The sequence below is a fragment of the Ochlerotatus camptorhynchus genome, unplaced genomic scaffold (genome assembly GCF_037179485.1).
Source record: "Ochlerotatus camptorhynchus isolate MF236.1 unplaced genomic scaffold, CSIRO-AGI_Acam_v1.1 ptg001101l, whole genome shotgun sequence".
Taxonomy (NCBI): Eukaryota; Metazoa; Arthropoda; class Insecta; order Diptera; family Culicidae; genus Ochlerotatus; species Ochlerotatus camptorhynchus.
This window is the reverse complement of record NW_027041499.1, coordinates 562-14,365: the sequence shown is the minus strand read 5'-3', so window position 1 is coordinate 14,365 and position 13,804 is coordinate 562. Positions and strand designations below refer to the sequence as shown.

The window sequence follows — 13,804 nt, the reverse complement described above, 5'->3', positions numbered from 1 at the left end:
TTGCTTCAAAGTGTTAGCTAAAAAAGCAATTTCCTGATAGCAAGTGCTATATTCTTTCTCTTGAATGATCACTATCTGTGGGTGCAATGGATCCATGTCCTTTATATAAGGTCCAGGCCAACAGGCTTATTGGTGTTAGTGAAATGAACAAATGTTTAGTGGTGTTCGTATTTCACTGCAATGTTTATCTTTTTACACGAAACAGCTGTTGGCAGTGACGTAAATCTCACTGTTCGTAGTATGGAATGTTATGGTAGAGTGACGTCGTCACATGAGTGCTCAGCAATGTTTACAATATTTTAGCAAGCTGCCTGTTGGTCCGGACCTTACATAAACTTCATTGCAATGGATCGTGTCCAATCGCACGTTTCTGTATCAAATGGAAGAAATCAATTTCGATGTTGAGAGAGGCAATTTTTTTTATACGGAGATCAAACACAGGAAAGATTTCTCCAAACCAAACGAAAAATTAACTCTCGAGTCGATCTAAAGTGGACTTTTTCGTTGGAGCGCCCTGCACTTGTGGCAGGGATTCTCGTAGGAATCCTGTGAACACACGTAGTTAATATTTTGGGCGCACTTTTCGGACGTAGGTTCAAAATTTCATCCACTCACGCACTAATGTGAACCGTTCTAACGGCAGATTCTGGTCTGGTTTCTCGGACCAACACTAGGAGCACGAAGGAGGCAATTCTTCACTCCTTCGGCTACCACACAACCGACGGACACTCGCGAACTACCAATACCATGCAGTCAAGAACGCATATATCTAATGGCGAGGATTGGGGACCAGCTCGACGACAATTAATACGCACGCCACGTGCAGGTTTCGGGACACTTCATCCGAACACCAGAATTACGCACTACCGAGACTGGGTTTTGCTTCTTCTGGCCAGGTTAACAGCCCGTTTCACTCGCCACACTAGGCGTCACACACGCGAAGGCAAAAATCCATACTTTCTTTTTTTAACACTCGACTTTATTCCGCGCGTCCGTACCCCATCAACGATCGAGCGCCTATTTATCTTCTCCCTCGATCGCAATCGGAGGACTGAACTTCCTTCCCATCCACTTTTGTCAACCCTTGAGAAGGGGTGGTAGTTATCTACTCGAGCAGTTTTGGTAGCGGACGGCGCTGAAATAGGCGAGTTTATTTTAAATATTATAACAATTTCTAGTTCTAGCTCCTATCTTTCAAACTATTACAATAATGGGTATATTTTAATTTAATGGGACATGCTCTAATGTTACAGACTATGAGGAGATCCAGATCAAGCACTCATCGGGTATGCAGATTCCGATTGGGCCGGAGACGTCGGTAGTCGAAAATCGACATCCGGTTTCGTGTTCTTGTTTGCAGGAGGAGTGATCTCATGGGCCAGCCGTCGCCAGACTTCCGTCACTCTCTCGTCTATGGAGGCCGAGTACGTGGCGCTCAGCGAAGCCTGCCAAGAGATCGTATGGTTGAGGCAACTTCTGCGCGACTTTGGTGAGGAGCAGAAGGGTTCAACAGTGTTGAACGAGGACAACCAGGGTTGCCTCGCGGTTGTGAAGACGGAGCGTTCGAGCCGACGCTTCAAGCATATTGACACGAGAGAGTTTGTTCTGACGAAACCCCTCGGACCGATGAAGCACCAGATGTTCTGTGGAAGGTTGGGGCTCGGAAGTTCCAGTGAAGCGGTTGAGCATTGAGGAGGAGTGTGGAGAAAAGCAATGTTCACCTTATGATATAGATACTCCTTGGTCACCACACCCGTCCGAACCCCCTAGTAGCTGCCGACACCTCGAGCAGTGCAAGTGGCTGTCATCTTTAAAACAGCCATTTTCTCCGATCGAACCGCGACCGACGCGAGTGTGTTTTTATCACCTTCCAAGTGTTTATTTTGTTTTTAATAAAGTTCACGTTATACTGTAATCGCGAGTGTTCTCTCTTTTCACATCCGATTCCATACGCTGACTTTTCCGCTGATTAACCGTGACTCGCCGTCATAATTTATCCCTTGGAACAATAGGTGAAAAACATTAAACTTTTAAAACAAAGCGTAACGCTGCATTTTTTACATCCCTGGAGTGTTTTCCTCCATAATAAGGAGCCTCATCTTAATTCCATGGGTTTGATATTTATTTATATTTTATTTTTCAATATAATGGTTCGGAAATAAATAAATATATAATTCCATTTGCTTTAGAATTCATTTATTACGTATTATTTCCTGAACACTAATTTCAACAATTTCACCACTGGAGCTTCAAATACTAGAGATACGAAATACGCCAAGATGAATGAAATGACAGCATTTCCGAAGAACATGGTAACCTAGAAAAAATAGATATTAGGTTATTTTAGATTTACAGTTGTAATGCTATCCCCAATAAAAATAACCATAAAAGAGAGCTTAACGACGTGTTCGGGGTATCATCCAAACCATTTGTGGGATAGTTTACCTATCCGGGATACAGTTCGTTTATGGTATTTGTTTATTAGGGATGTTAATTTGGAGATTTATAACGGCTGTTCAAGAACTATGTAGACCACTTTTTAGATGTTTTTGACCTTCCCCTTCGCCCCCCGCGTAGACACTCGACCATTTTTTTTAAATGTTATAACTCACTAGTCTGAGCAAAGCGTGAACATAGCATCAGCATCCACTTATTTCGTTATAATAAATTTCGGAATGATGAAATCATTAGACGTTATGATGATATTTTGTACTTGTAAGTGACAAGAAGAGGTTGTGAAGTATGTGTTTGACGCAACAAAAAAACTATCAATTTCGCTGTTAGATAGTCACAATCAGCAATTTTATGATTCATGAACGTTCACTCAGAGTGAGAGCTCACGAATAATAAAATCGCTGTTAGTGACTCTCTGAAAGCGAAATCGACAGGATTTATGCGTCGATCATATACACAACAAAAAAATAAATTTTAATATTACATCCAAGAGGATACACTTCAATCAACAATCAATACGAAACTAACGATTTTAAATTGGCTCACTACTTGACTAGCCTATTGGTCCCAAGCAAACGATTAACGTATCCCATTCTAGTCGAAATTCTAGTACTACAAAATGTTTCACCGGAATATTTTTATGCTCTCAATTTTGATATTTTAACCGGGTAAATTACCAAAACGACAGCAACCCGCGTAATCATTATCAGCGACATCACAATATCAAATTTAGTTTTCAGTTTGATTTCAGACTGGAACCCGAGCAAAGTCTGAGATCAAATTGATATCTAAATTTGATGTTGTGATTTCGCTGATAAGATTGCTCAGGTTGCGGTCGTTTTGGTCGTTTTAACGGTTAAAATATCAAAACTGTGAGCAAAAAAATCTTCCTGTGAATCTTCCACATTGAAAACTATTTCTGCTATCATTGAGAGCAAACTGAAAACTCAATTTGATATCAATTTTTCCTGTTGATAACAAAACAAGTATTCAATTTGAAGAGCAAATGTACAGAAAATGTAAACAAAATTTAACAATTGCATAAACTGAAATCAAATTAGGATTTCAGTTTGATGTTGATATCAAAACTTGATTTCAATTTGCTGTCATTTTAATGCTGGACTTTGCTCGGGAAGTCACACGATTTCGATGTAGATGCCGTTTGTCCTAAGTAACAGAGCAGATAAATCCACAAAAAGTGTACATTTGTCGTTTTGCTTTCTCCTTATAAATTTTTTTAAATTGAACTGTTTGCTGCTAAAATGATTTCGGTGGCCTAAAATGATGGATGAGCTGCACGTAAGGAGACGTGCCTGATAATTCTCCCGAATTTCCTAGTAAATGCACTTCAGGTAACACTACACTGAGAAAACTGTCCCTACAATTTTCATAAGCTGCGTCGTATGAACGTATGAAAATATGATCTCGACCCAGTTTCATAAGAATCTTATATTTTCATATTGCATCTATAGCATTTATTGTTTGTTACAATAAAAGGTTTAGGAAAACCATGTGAATTTCATAAATCCATCGAATGATTTTCACTGACCCAACTTATGAAAAAAAAACAAAAAAAAAATCATTAAATAATCGTACGAACAGTATTAGGTCATTAAGAAATCACAAAAAAATACAAAAAGGGCTGATCGATTTTCGCGACACGTGACAAGGCTGCGTAAACCTGTATGTTTGTTTAAATAAATTGCTTTTTATTTGTAATCAACACATAACATCTACATAACAATCAAGTCAAATGCTTGCTTGTGCATCGTCTGCAAGGTCAACATCTAACATTCGCTGCGATGTTCATGAACAGAGGATGATAGGAAATGGAACTAACATTCATTGTAATAAATTTTTGGTTTGCGTGTACAGTTTTTCATTTACAGACTGTTAAACTAGCGCTGCTGCTGCCACTGCCTTACAAATGAACACATCAGCAGTACGCTGAAAAAGAGTTGATCGCGTAAGTGTCACATTCCACTTTTGTTCTCTGTCGATTTATTTTTCTAACAAATTTTGTTTACATATCCATCTCCACAAACCGAATCAACTGTGGCGTAAGTCGCTATTCCAGATATTGCAAGATATGTGATCGAAATAAAAAACACTAATTAATAACCTACAACAGGAGTTGTGTGTGATCTGAAAGCTACAAAGGCATTTAAAAAAATATAGAATACCGGCTAAGACCCCATCTGCAAACAAAGATACATTGTGACGAACTAATTAGTAACAAATCCCAAATTTATATTTTATTGATTTCTCTTATAACTTTCATACATATGCCATACCACATTTTTTGTACAACCCTATGATGTATTTTGCATTTTTATATTGCAATTCATAGTTGAATGTCTGAAAAATCATACGATGGATGATTGAAAAAAAAAAAAATGACAGCACATCATGGTTCGATCGTATGAATTACAAAATAAAATTAGTCCGCATCGTGCTCTCTTGCCGTGCGGATCTATTTGCTTTTTGCTTAAGGAAGTGTTACTACTACCTAAAGCTACAACAAATTTAAACAGCACTTTTCAGTGCTCAACCTGTAAAAAATTTCTACCTTGTTCAACTCCTCTTATTCCTCTTCGATCCTTGTTTGGACCCTACCCGAGGTAATCCTTCTTGGATATCGATTTGGAAAATTCCTCTTCGATCCTTCAGATTCTTATAGTAATCTGCTTGGAAGTCGATTTGGATAAAAAATTTACTGCCGCCATGGCGCCTAAACGCAAAAGAAAGGGGCAAACTCTTGACCCCCCTTCTGAAGAAATTAATTTGAGTAATCAATTTGATTTGCTCACGGATGATGAGAATGATCCATCATCCAAGAAAAATTCTAGTAAACTTTCCCGGCTTAATGCCAAGAAGGAAAAGATTCCCCCTATTGTGATAACCACTACCGATTTCCATGCTCTTCGCATGGAACTTTTGAATTTCGTGAAAGTTAAGTTTTCACTACAAATTGGACGTCGGGGTGAATGCCGTGTATTGGCTGAAACCTTGGACGGATTTAAATGTCTTCTCAAGTATCTTACTGAGAAGAAGCACAAATTTTTTACTTACGACACCAAAACTGAACGTGTGTTCAAGGTTGTCATGAAAGGACTGCCCAATGGTGAATCCCTGGATCAGATCAAAGATGAACTGGCAAAATTACTTGGAGTTGTGCCACTCCAAGTAATCAAAATGAAAATGACATCCCGTCCTGGCGATTCGCGCAACGGGATTTCTAATGATTTTTATTTAGTTCACTTCAAGTCTAGTGAACTACACAACCTTAAGGCCTTAGAAAAAGCTAGCCTTATGCTCCATGTCCGAGTGAAGTGGGAACACTTCAGGAAGACTGGAGGAAATTTCCAAAACCTCACTCAGTGCCGTAAGTGCCAGGGATGGGGTCACGGAACTAAAAATTGCTACATGCCAGCTAAATGCATGAATTGTGGTGATTCCTCTCACGCAAAGGACGACTGTCCTGTGAAGGAAGATCCTAAGAAATTTAAATGTTCAAATTGTGGTGAAAACCACAAATCCAATTTTTGGGAATGTAAGACTCGCAAAGGGATCGTACAATCTCGTTCTAACCGACAGGTAGGAAACGCTCCACGTTTCCGACCAGGTACAAATTCCTCTGCTGTTAACAACGGTCAGTGAGGAACAAATTCTACATTCGTACCCGTAGGTACAAATATCACCCCTGCTTCAAATGTTTCATCTGTACCTACTCCCCTCGCTGCTAACAATGTTCAGCGAGTTAATGGAGCTACCTATGCTGCTATTGCAGCGGGTAGAAATCAAAATACTAACCAACGTTCTAACGGAAATTTTGACAATTTTGACTTAGGAAGCATTACTGCCCCTAAAATGGAATTTTTACAGAATTCATTAATTGACATGATTTCTGATATGCTTAAATCTAACTCCATGTTTGATGCTATTCAAACTGGAGTAAAATTTGCTAATAATATTGTCATGACTTTAAAATTCAGTAATGGATTTTAAAGCATTAAACATTTTAAATTGGAATGCTCGATCTCTTAAAGATAATGAAGACGAGCTATTTAATTTTTTGAGAGTTCATAACGTGCATATTGCCGTTATAACTGAAACGTTCCTTAAACCTGACCATAAGGTTAAGAAGGACGCAAATTACTTGATTTATAGAAATGATCGTCTTGATGGACCCTGTGGTGGCGTTGCCATCATTATTCATAGACGAATCAAGCATAAAATTCTTTCTTCATTTGAAACCAAAGTTTTTGAAACTTTGGGAGTTTCTGTTGAAACAAAATTTGGACAACTTACGTTTATAGCTGCCTATTTGCCATTCCAATGCGTAGGCCAGCAAAAGAATTTTCTCAAGGGTGACCTCCAGAAACTTACCCGTCATAGGTCTAAATTCTTTATTATTGGTGATTTTAATGCAAAACACCGCTCATGGAATAATGCTCAAAGCAATTCCAATGGTAATATTCTGTTTGATGATTGTTCTGCAGGTTATTACACTATTCAATATCCAAACAGCCCAACATGCTTTTCTTCTGCAAGAAATCCCTCAACTATTGATTTGGTCTTAACTGATTCATGTCATCTTTGTAGCCAATTGGTTACCCATGCTGACTTCGGTTCTGATCACCTTCCAGTAACTTTTGAAATATCCCAAGAAATAATTTGTAATCCCAACAGCTCTACTTTCAATTACCATAGAGGTGATTGGGAGCAGTATCGAACATTTATGGAATATAACTTCGATCCAAACATTCCTTTGCAAACCAAAGATGAAATTAATTATGCTCTTGAATCTCTGACTACTTCTATAGTTGAAGCAAGAGCTGCCTCAGTACCAAAATGCGAGGTTAAATTCGATTCAATTATAATAGACGATGATCTTCAGCTCTTGATCCGTCTTAAAAATGTCCGTAGGAGACAATTTCAAAGAACACGCGATCCTGCCATGAAAGTTATCTGGCGGGATTTGCAAAAACAAATTAAAAAGCGATTCTCTGCCCTGAGGAACAAAACTTTTGAAAATAATGTTTCTAAATTAGACCCGAGTTCCAAACCCTTTTGGAAACTCACAAATTTTTTGAAAAAACCTCAAAAGCCTATTCCAGCGCTTAAAGAAGGTGGTAAAATTTTGATCACAAATTTGGAAAAAGCTCAGAAACTTGCTAAGCAATTCGAGAGTTCCCATAATTTCAGTTTGGGTCTTACTAGTCCTATTGAGAATCAGGTTGCTCGGGATTTTCGGAATATTTTCTCTCGGGAAAATATTTTTGATGATTCCTGGGGGACTGATTTGGACGAAGTAAGGTCTATAACTAAAAAATTTCAAAATATGAAAGCTCCAGGTGATGATGGAATTTTCTATATCCTCATCAAAAAACTCCCAGAGAGTACCTTGTCTTTCCTGGTAAAATTATTTAACCGATGGCATACTTTCCTGATAAATGGAAAAATGCAAAAGTTGTTCCAATTTTGAAGCCGGATAAAAATCCAGCTGAAGCTTCTAGCTACCGTCCAATAAGTTTGCTTTCTTCAATAAGTAAACTTTTTGAAAAAATAATTTTGAATAGAATGATGCTTCACATCAATACGAACTCAATTTTTGCAGATGAGCAGTTTGGATTTCGCCATGGGCATTCAACTACTCATCAACCAATTTAATTCGTTCAAACAAATCTGAAGGCCACTCAACTGGAGTTGCTCTTCTAGACATAGAAAAAGTATTCGACAGTGTTTGGCATGAAGGTTTGATTGCTAAATTGAAAAAGTTTAATTTTCCACTTTACATTATGAAATTAGTTCAAAATTATTTAACTGACAGAACTCTGCAGGTAAATTATCAAAATTCCAAATCTAATCGACTACCTGTTAGAGCAGGAGTTCCTCAGGGTAGCATTCTTGGGCCTATATTGTATAACATTTTCACTTCGGACCTCCCTGATTTGCCTCAGGGTTGCCACAAATCTTTGTTCGCTGATGACACAGGCATTTCCGCTAAAGGAAGAAGTCTTCGTGTTATTTGCAGCAGACTTCAGAAAAGTTTAGATATTTTCTCTTCTTATTTACAAAAATGGAAGATTTCTCCCAACGCTTCCAAAACTCAACTTATAATATTTCCACACAAGCCTAGAGCTTCGTTTTTGAAACCTAGTAGTAGTCACATAGTCACTATGAACGGAGTTCCAATTTCCTGGTCAAACCAAGTGAAATATCTTGGATTAATACTTGACCAAAAATTAACTTTTAAAGATCACATTGAGGGCATTCAAGCCAAATGTAACAAATATATTAAATGTTTGTATCCTCTAATAAACAGGAAATCCAAACTTTGCCTGACGAATAAACTTCTAATATTTAAACAAGTTTTTAGACCGGCTATGCTTTACGCTGTGCCAATATGGTCTAGTTGTTGCACTACCAGGAAAAAAGCACTTCAAAGGATTCAGAACAAAATTCTGAAGATGATTTTGAAGTTGCCTCCCTGGTACAGTACTACCACAGACAAACAGACATAACACATTGAATATTTCTCAATGTAAAATATCGTCGCTAAAACATTACCGCCATCTGTTGAGTACACTGTGGTGGGTAGTACGCTGAACAGATGGCGGTAGTGTGTAAACGTCAAACGCAAGGGAATTGACTATGCGCGCCACAGGTGGCGGTACTACCAACTACGATACTTTTAAATTGACCGTTAAATGCTTGTTCGATGAACAGCTTGCGAGTGTTATGTCTGTTTGTCTGTGGTACTACCGAAGTACATAGAATTTCGAATGTTGAGACTTTAGCACAAATGTCCAACAAAATAATTAATAATTTCCGGCAAAAATCGTTACAATCCTCAATTGCAACGATTAATTCCCTTTATACTTAGATAAGATTTAGTTTTAGTTATTTAGTTTTAAGCTATCAATTGTTATACTGACATGCAGGTATAAAAAACCTGTTTAAAATACTGAATTGCCAAGACAGGAACAATGTAAAAACACTTAGATATATATCATAACAATTAAGGCTGGTAAGTTACTGTAGTAACTGGAGCACCTAGGTTAAAAATGAAATGTAATTTATTTTGAATTTGGAACAAATAAAGAGTTAAAAAAAAAAAAAAAAAAACAAAATAAAATTGTCGCCAAAAATCATTATAATTTTTTTTTTTCCTTTGGTTTGTTTTTTCCGTCGATCTTGTTTTCCGTGCTGAGCACCAATGCTACCGACGTGCCAGGAAGGCAGCTCCCACACCTAGACCCTACCTATCGACCCATCAACTCATGAACCGGGGACCAACGGCTTTACTTCCCATCCGAAGGAAGGCGTGATCAGAGATCTTATGCCTCAGAACATCCCGGCGGCGCCGACTGGGATTGAACCCAGGCCTGCTGGGGTGAGAGGTAATCACGCTTACCACTACACCACCGGCGCCGTTATAATACGAATTTATAATATATAATACTAATTATAATCTCAGTGTATGTGTCCACTAAATGACATATAATAAGTTTAGGCTAAAAAACCAGTATTTTTAGCATGAAAGCTAGCGATCGGTTATCATATGATTAAAACATTACTTGGTAAGTTAAACATTGCTACCATTATGAGATTATATATGATTAATTGGAAATAGGAATAACTTTTCGGTCATCAAAACAAAACCATATCGGATCGGTGCGAATGTTACTTTCGACATAATGAAAATTCGATCTTTAAATGGTCAAATAGGGTAGATCTATAACCATTTGCCCGGGCTGCTCTAGGATTTGCCCTTTTGCTAGAACAGAACATTGCTACTGACATTCATTACTGATTTTCTTAGAATTGTGTCGGCCAAATTTTGAAATGAAAGTGATATTAAAACCCTCATTCCATTCTTATCGAGATACGTTTGTGAAAGTTTGGTTGATAATATTTGATCTGTCTGTACCTTCTAAATAGATGTTGGTCTAATTTTCCTTCCTGTCACCTGGGATTATATGGATGTGGCCAGAGACGATGTTTTATAAGAGACGCGCGGAGAGAATAAAAGTAAATCTGTTTGCACGGCCAACTAATTTCTTTTTCTGCAAGATTTAGCAACCCGCAATTTAGTGTTTACTTCAAGTGACTTTTAATTTGAGCGACTGTCGTCTGCTTCAGCATTACGGTAAACTGAATACTTTTTTAACCGTATCGGTAGTATTGCTATTCAATGAAAGTATCAATTTTTAACAACTCTGAGTGAAATCAAATATACCTCATTGGAGGGTATATTCTACAGAGCGTTGCACTAAATTATTCAATCTACAATAGTTGCTTCCTATCATGTATGAGTGAAATCTCTCTTTTGAAGTCTTTCACAAATTTTACTATCTTAAAAAATTACGCCGATCTTTGTAACAGAGCCTATTTTGATGTATTTCGTTGTGCTGGAGCTAATATTTCATGAGAACATAACGAGAATACAGCTGATGAATTACAATAATATTCCTGTCCAATTTCACTTTTCATATGCAAACATAATTATAATTATTTAAATCTCAACAGCTAATCAGCGTCTGGCTGAAAATCTCCTTAATAAAGACAATCAACCTCAACAATTAAATTCAACCCCAATTTCAATACTTCCCACGCTTTTCTTCGTGAGGCCCTCGTGTTTTTTTTACATTGCTCAATTGGAACCGCGTTTGGTTCGATTGGAACTTTTGGCTTCAGTCTTCGCGCGTCTCTTATTTAACATCGTCTCGGGATGTGTCCAGGTGTATAATGCGATGCTTGTTTCGCAAATTTTTATGTGTGGGAAAAACCACTAACTCCAAGTGTTTTTAACGGCAACACACGACATTTTCTGCAAAATGTATTTGTTGACCATTACATAGACCTCCACGATTTGTACAACCGTATATGCTATGCTATGCTATTCTAAATTTTTCAACCAAACTTTCACAAACGTATCTCAATCGGTATTGAATTAGGGTTCCACTTCCACTTTCATTTCAAAATTTGGCGAAATCCAATAGTGAGAAGATCAGTCATAAATAATCAGTATGAATTTTGGAAAATTTTGTAACTTTAGAAGAAGTTTTAGTTTACAAAAATTGTAAACTATATTAAACCAGTAAGCTACGAACTAAATTTCAGTCAATACCTTTGAGATGACCTATAAATATCGAACATTGGTCGTAAAATGGCTGAGATATGAGCAACAAAAAATTTCATATTTTTTCAAGGGTGACCCCAAACGTGTGTATGTACACCAATTTGCTGACGCTTAAAAGCTGCCCAAGGTATCAAGATCGTTGGGTTTGCAGATGTATACTTAACATATACACAACATATGATATAGGCGAGACACGAGAAGTTTTTTTTTTAATTACAGTCACTCCAGTATTATGGGTCACCTACAATTATGGACCACTTCCATTTGATTAACACGCAGATGATCGAAACGGTTGACAACGATTAACGAACCGAAAAGCAAAATATTTTTAATCGGTACAACTTGTGAAATAATATAAATCATTCAAATATACAAGTTTTTTTTTTGGTGTGAGACAAGCCTTATACTTACCACAATTACGTGCTGTAGATGCATAGGAGATTCCATTTGAAATGATGTAACCATCATTACTACTGGATGCAACAAATAAGCACAGTATGATAATCTACTTAGCGGGAAAAATGCTTGATAAGATAATATTTTATTTACAGGTGTAGCATATCCCCAGCAACACGATAAGGTTATCCAAATGAGAGCTACTCCCCACGCTAAAATTTAAATTAAATTAGTTCAAATCCACTGTTTGAATAAGTCAAGAATTAACAATACCTGTATGACCGAGGCTCACATAGAGAGCTGTGGCAGGAACGGATAGTTCACCGTCCCATACTCCAAAAACAAGTCCAAAGAGAATTGATAGTGAAATCGCCCATAATGACAAATTGATGAACAGAGGTACTTTCGGTGGCGTTTTCTTGAAATGTAGAATATATCCGGTCAACATTCCTGAAAGTAGAAAATTATGTTTAGTTCATCGAGGGATGTCCATAAATAACGTAGATTGTTTTAGAAGGGTAGAAGCTGAAAAGTGTAAACATTAAAAAAAAATATAGGGGAAATGGCTCTAATGTTGGCCTATGGATCTAAGATTGGGCCCATCGCTAAGAATCTGCTATTTATCAATTTTATCTAGATGAATGCGTCATTGGGACGGTACTAATGGATATTTTTGGACGCTATTGAAAATTTAGTCGATTGCTGAATTTATGTATAGGTCCAAATTAGGGGCATTTAGGCCGACATTACATCCATTTCCCCTATAAAGAATGCACTAGAAAAAAATGATCACCAAAAATTCATTTTCAGTCGGATATTTTTGAAACTCTCAGGGAATAAATAAACACATATTAGCTATGTTTTTTGCAAAATTGGTTTATTTAACCTCCTCTTCCAGGCTAAATGCCCGCACCTTGGATTTAACGCTACCGATCAAATCCTGTGCAACACTTGCGCCATCTTTCTTACACACTTTCATCCACTCTTTCTTCAAATCCTTGTCGACTTTGAAGACCTTCTCTGTTTTCCGGAGCTTGCCCTTCATAATTGAATTTCGGCTGCACCAACAACTCGTAGTACAGCTTCCTGGCGTGGGATTTGGCCACCGTATTCTGTTTATCGGTTCGGTTAGGCGCCTTCCTTACTTTGAAGACATCAAGTCCGGTCCGCTTCATTGTCTGCTGGACGAGCCAGACAGAAGAATTGACCTTCTTGGCCACGGCCATTTTAAGCTTATTGCATAGCGTAAATTAGCACACGCAAAAATGTCATAAGTATTTATTGCGTGGCAAGTACAACCATTCTCTATGCCCAGGGAAGTCAATAAATTTTCCATCCCGGAAATTTCCTAGACCGGACCCGAAATCGAACCCAGCCACCTCTAGCATGACCTTGCTTTGTAACTGCGCCTTTACCGACTGAGCAGGTCCCCGGATCTATTCGTAATCGGAATATTCGGAGTCCGGATTACGGATATGTTAACGGATTTCATCCAGATATACGAATATCTGACGAATCACAAATATCCGGATAAAATTACCGTGGAGTTGTTATATTGTCCTGCATTCCTAAACTATTTAATCTATAATAAATAAAATGTTTTCGCACAAGTTAAGCACTTAATTACAGGAAAACATCATGGTTTTGTTAAAGGACGTTCAACAACTAATAATTTGTTGAATTTTGTAACATTTTCTATTAACGCAATGGATAAGGGACATTATGTTGAGGCACTATATACTGACTTCAGTAAAGCGTTTAATAGAGTTGATATTCCTCTTTTGCTATTCAAATTATCTAAGTTAG

The 13,804-nt window shown here is 37.6% G+C and overlaps 1 protein-coding gene across 1 annotated transcript; it reads right to left on the bottom strand.

Moving 5' to 3' along the window:
- Positions 1-2,205: 2,205 nt before the first annotated feature.
- On the bottom strand, positions 2,206-13,224 carry LOC135716054 (nose resistant to fluoxetine protein 6-like). The gene is made up of 4 exons (XM_065238904.1): positions 12,972-13,224; positions 12,272-12,448; positions 12,014-12,210; positions 2,206-2,317 (listed from the first exon to the last, which is right to left on the bottom strand). Exons 1-4 carry the CDS (start codon positions 13,222-13,224, stop codon positions 2,207-2,209), a joined length of 738 nt encoding a protein of 245 aa, XP_065094976.1. The 3' UTR covers position 2,206.
- Positions 13,225-13,804: the final 580 nt, after the last annotated feature.

Bases quoted from the DNA above. Each gene is read 5' to 3' on its own strand.
- LOC135716054 (XM_065238904.1), bottom strand. From the start codon at position 13,224: ATGGCCGTGGCCAAGAAGGTCAATTCTTCTGTCTGGCTCGTCCAGCAG. The intron at 12,449-12,971 runs GTGTGTAAGAAA...TTCTACTTTCAG, and splicing joins TGAAGAAAGAGTGGATGAAA to GAATGTTGACCGGATATATT. The intron at 12,211-12,271 runs GTATTGTTAATT...TTTAAATTTTAG, and splicing joins TGTGAGCCTCGGTCATACAG to CGTGGGGAGTAGCTCTCATT.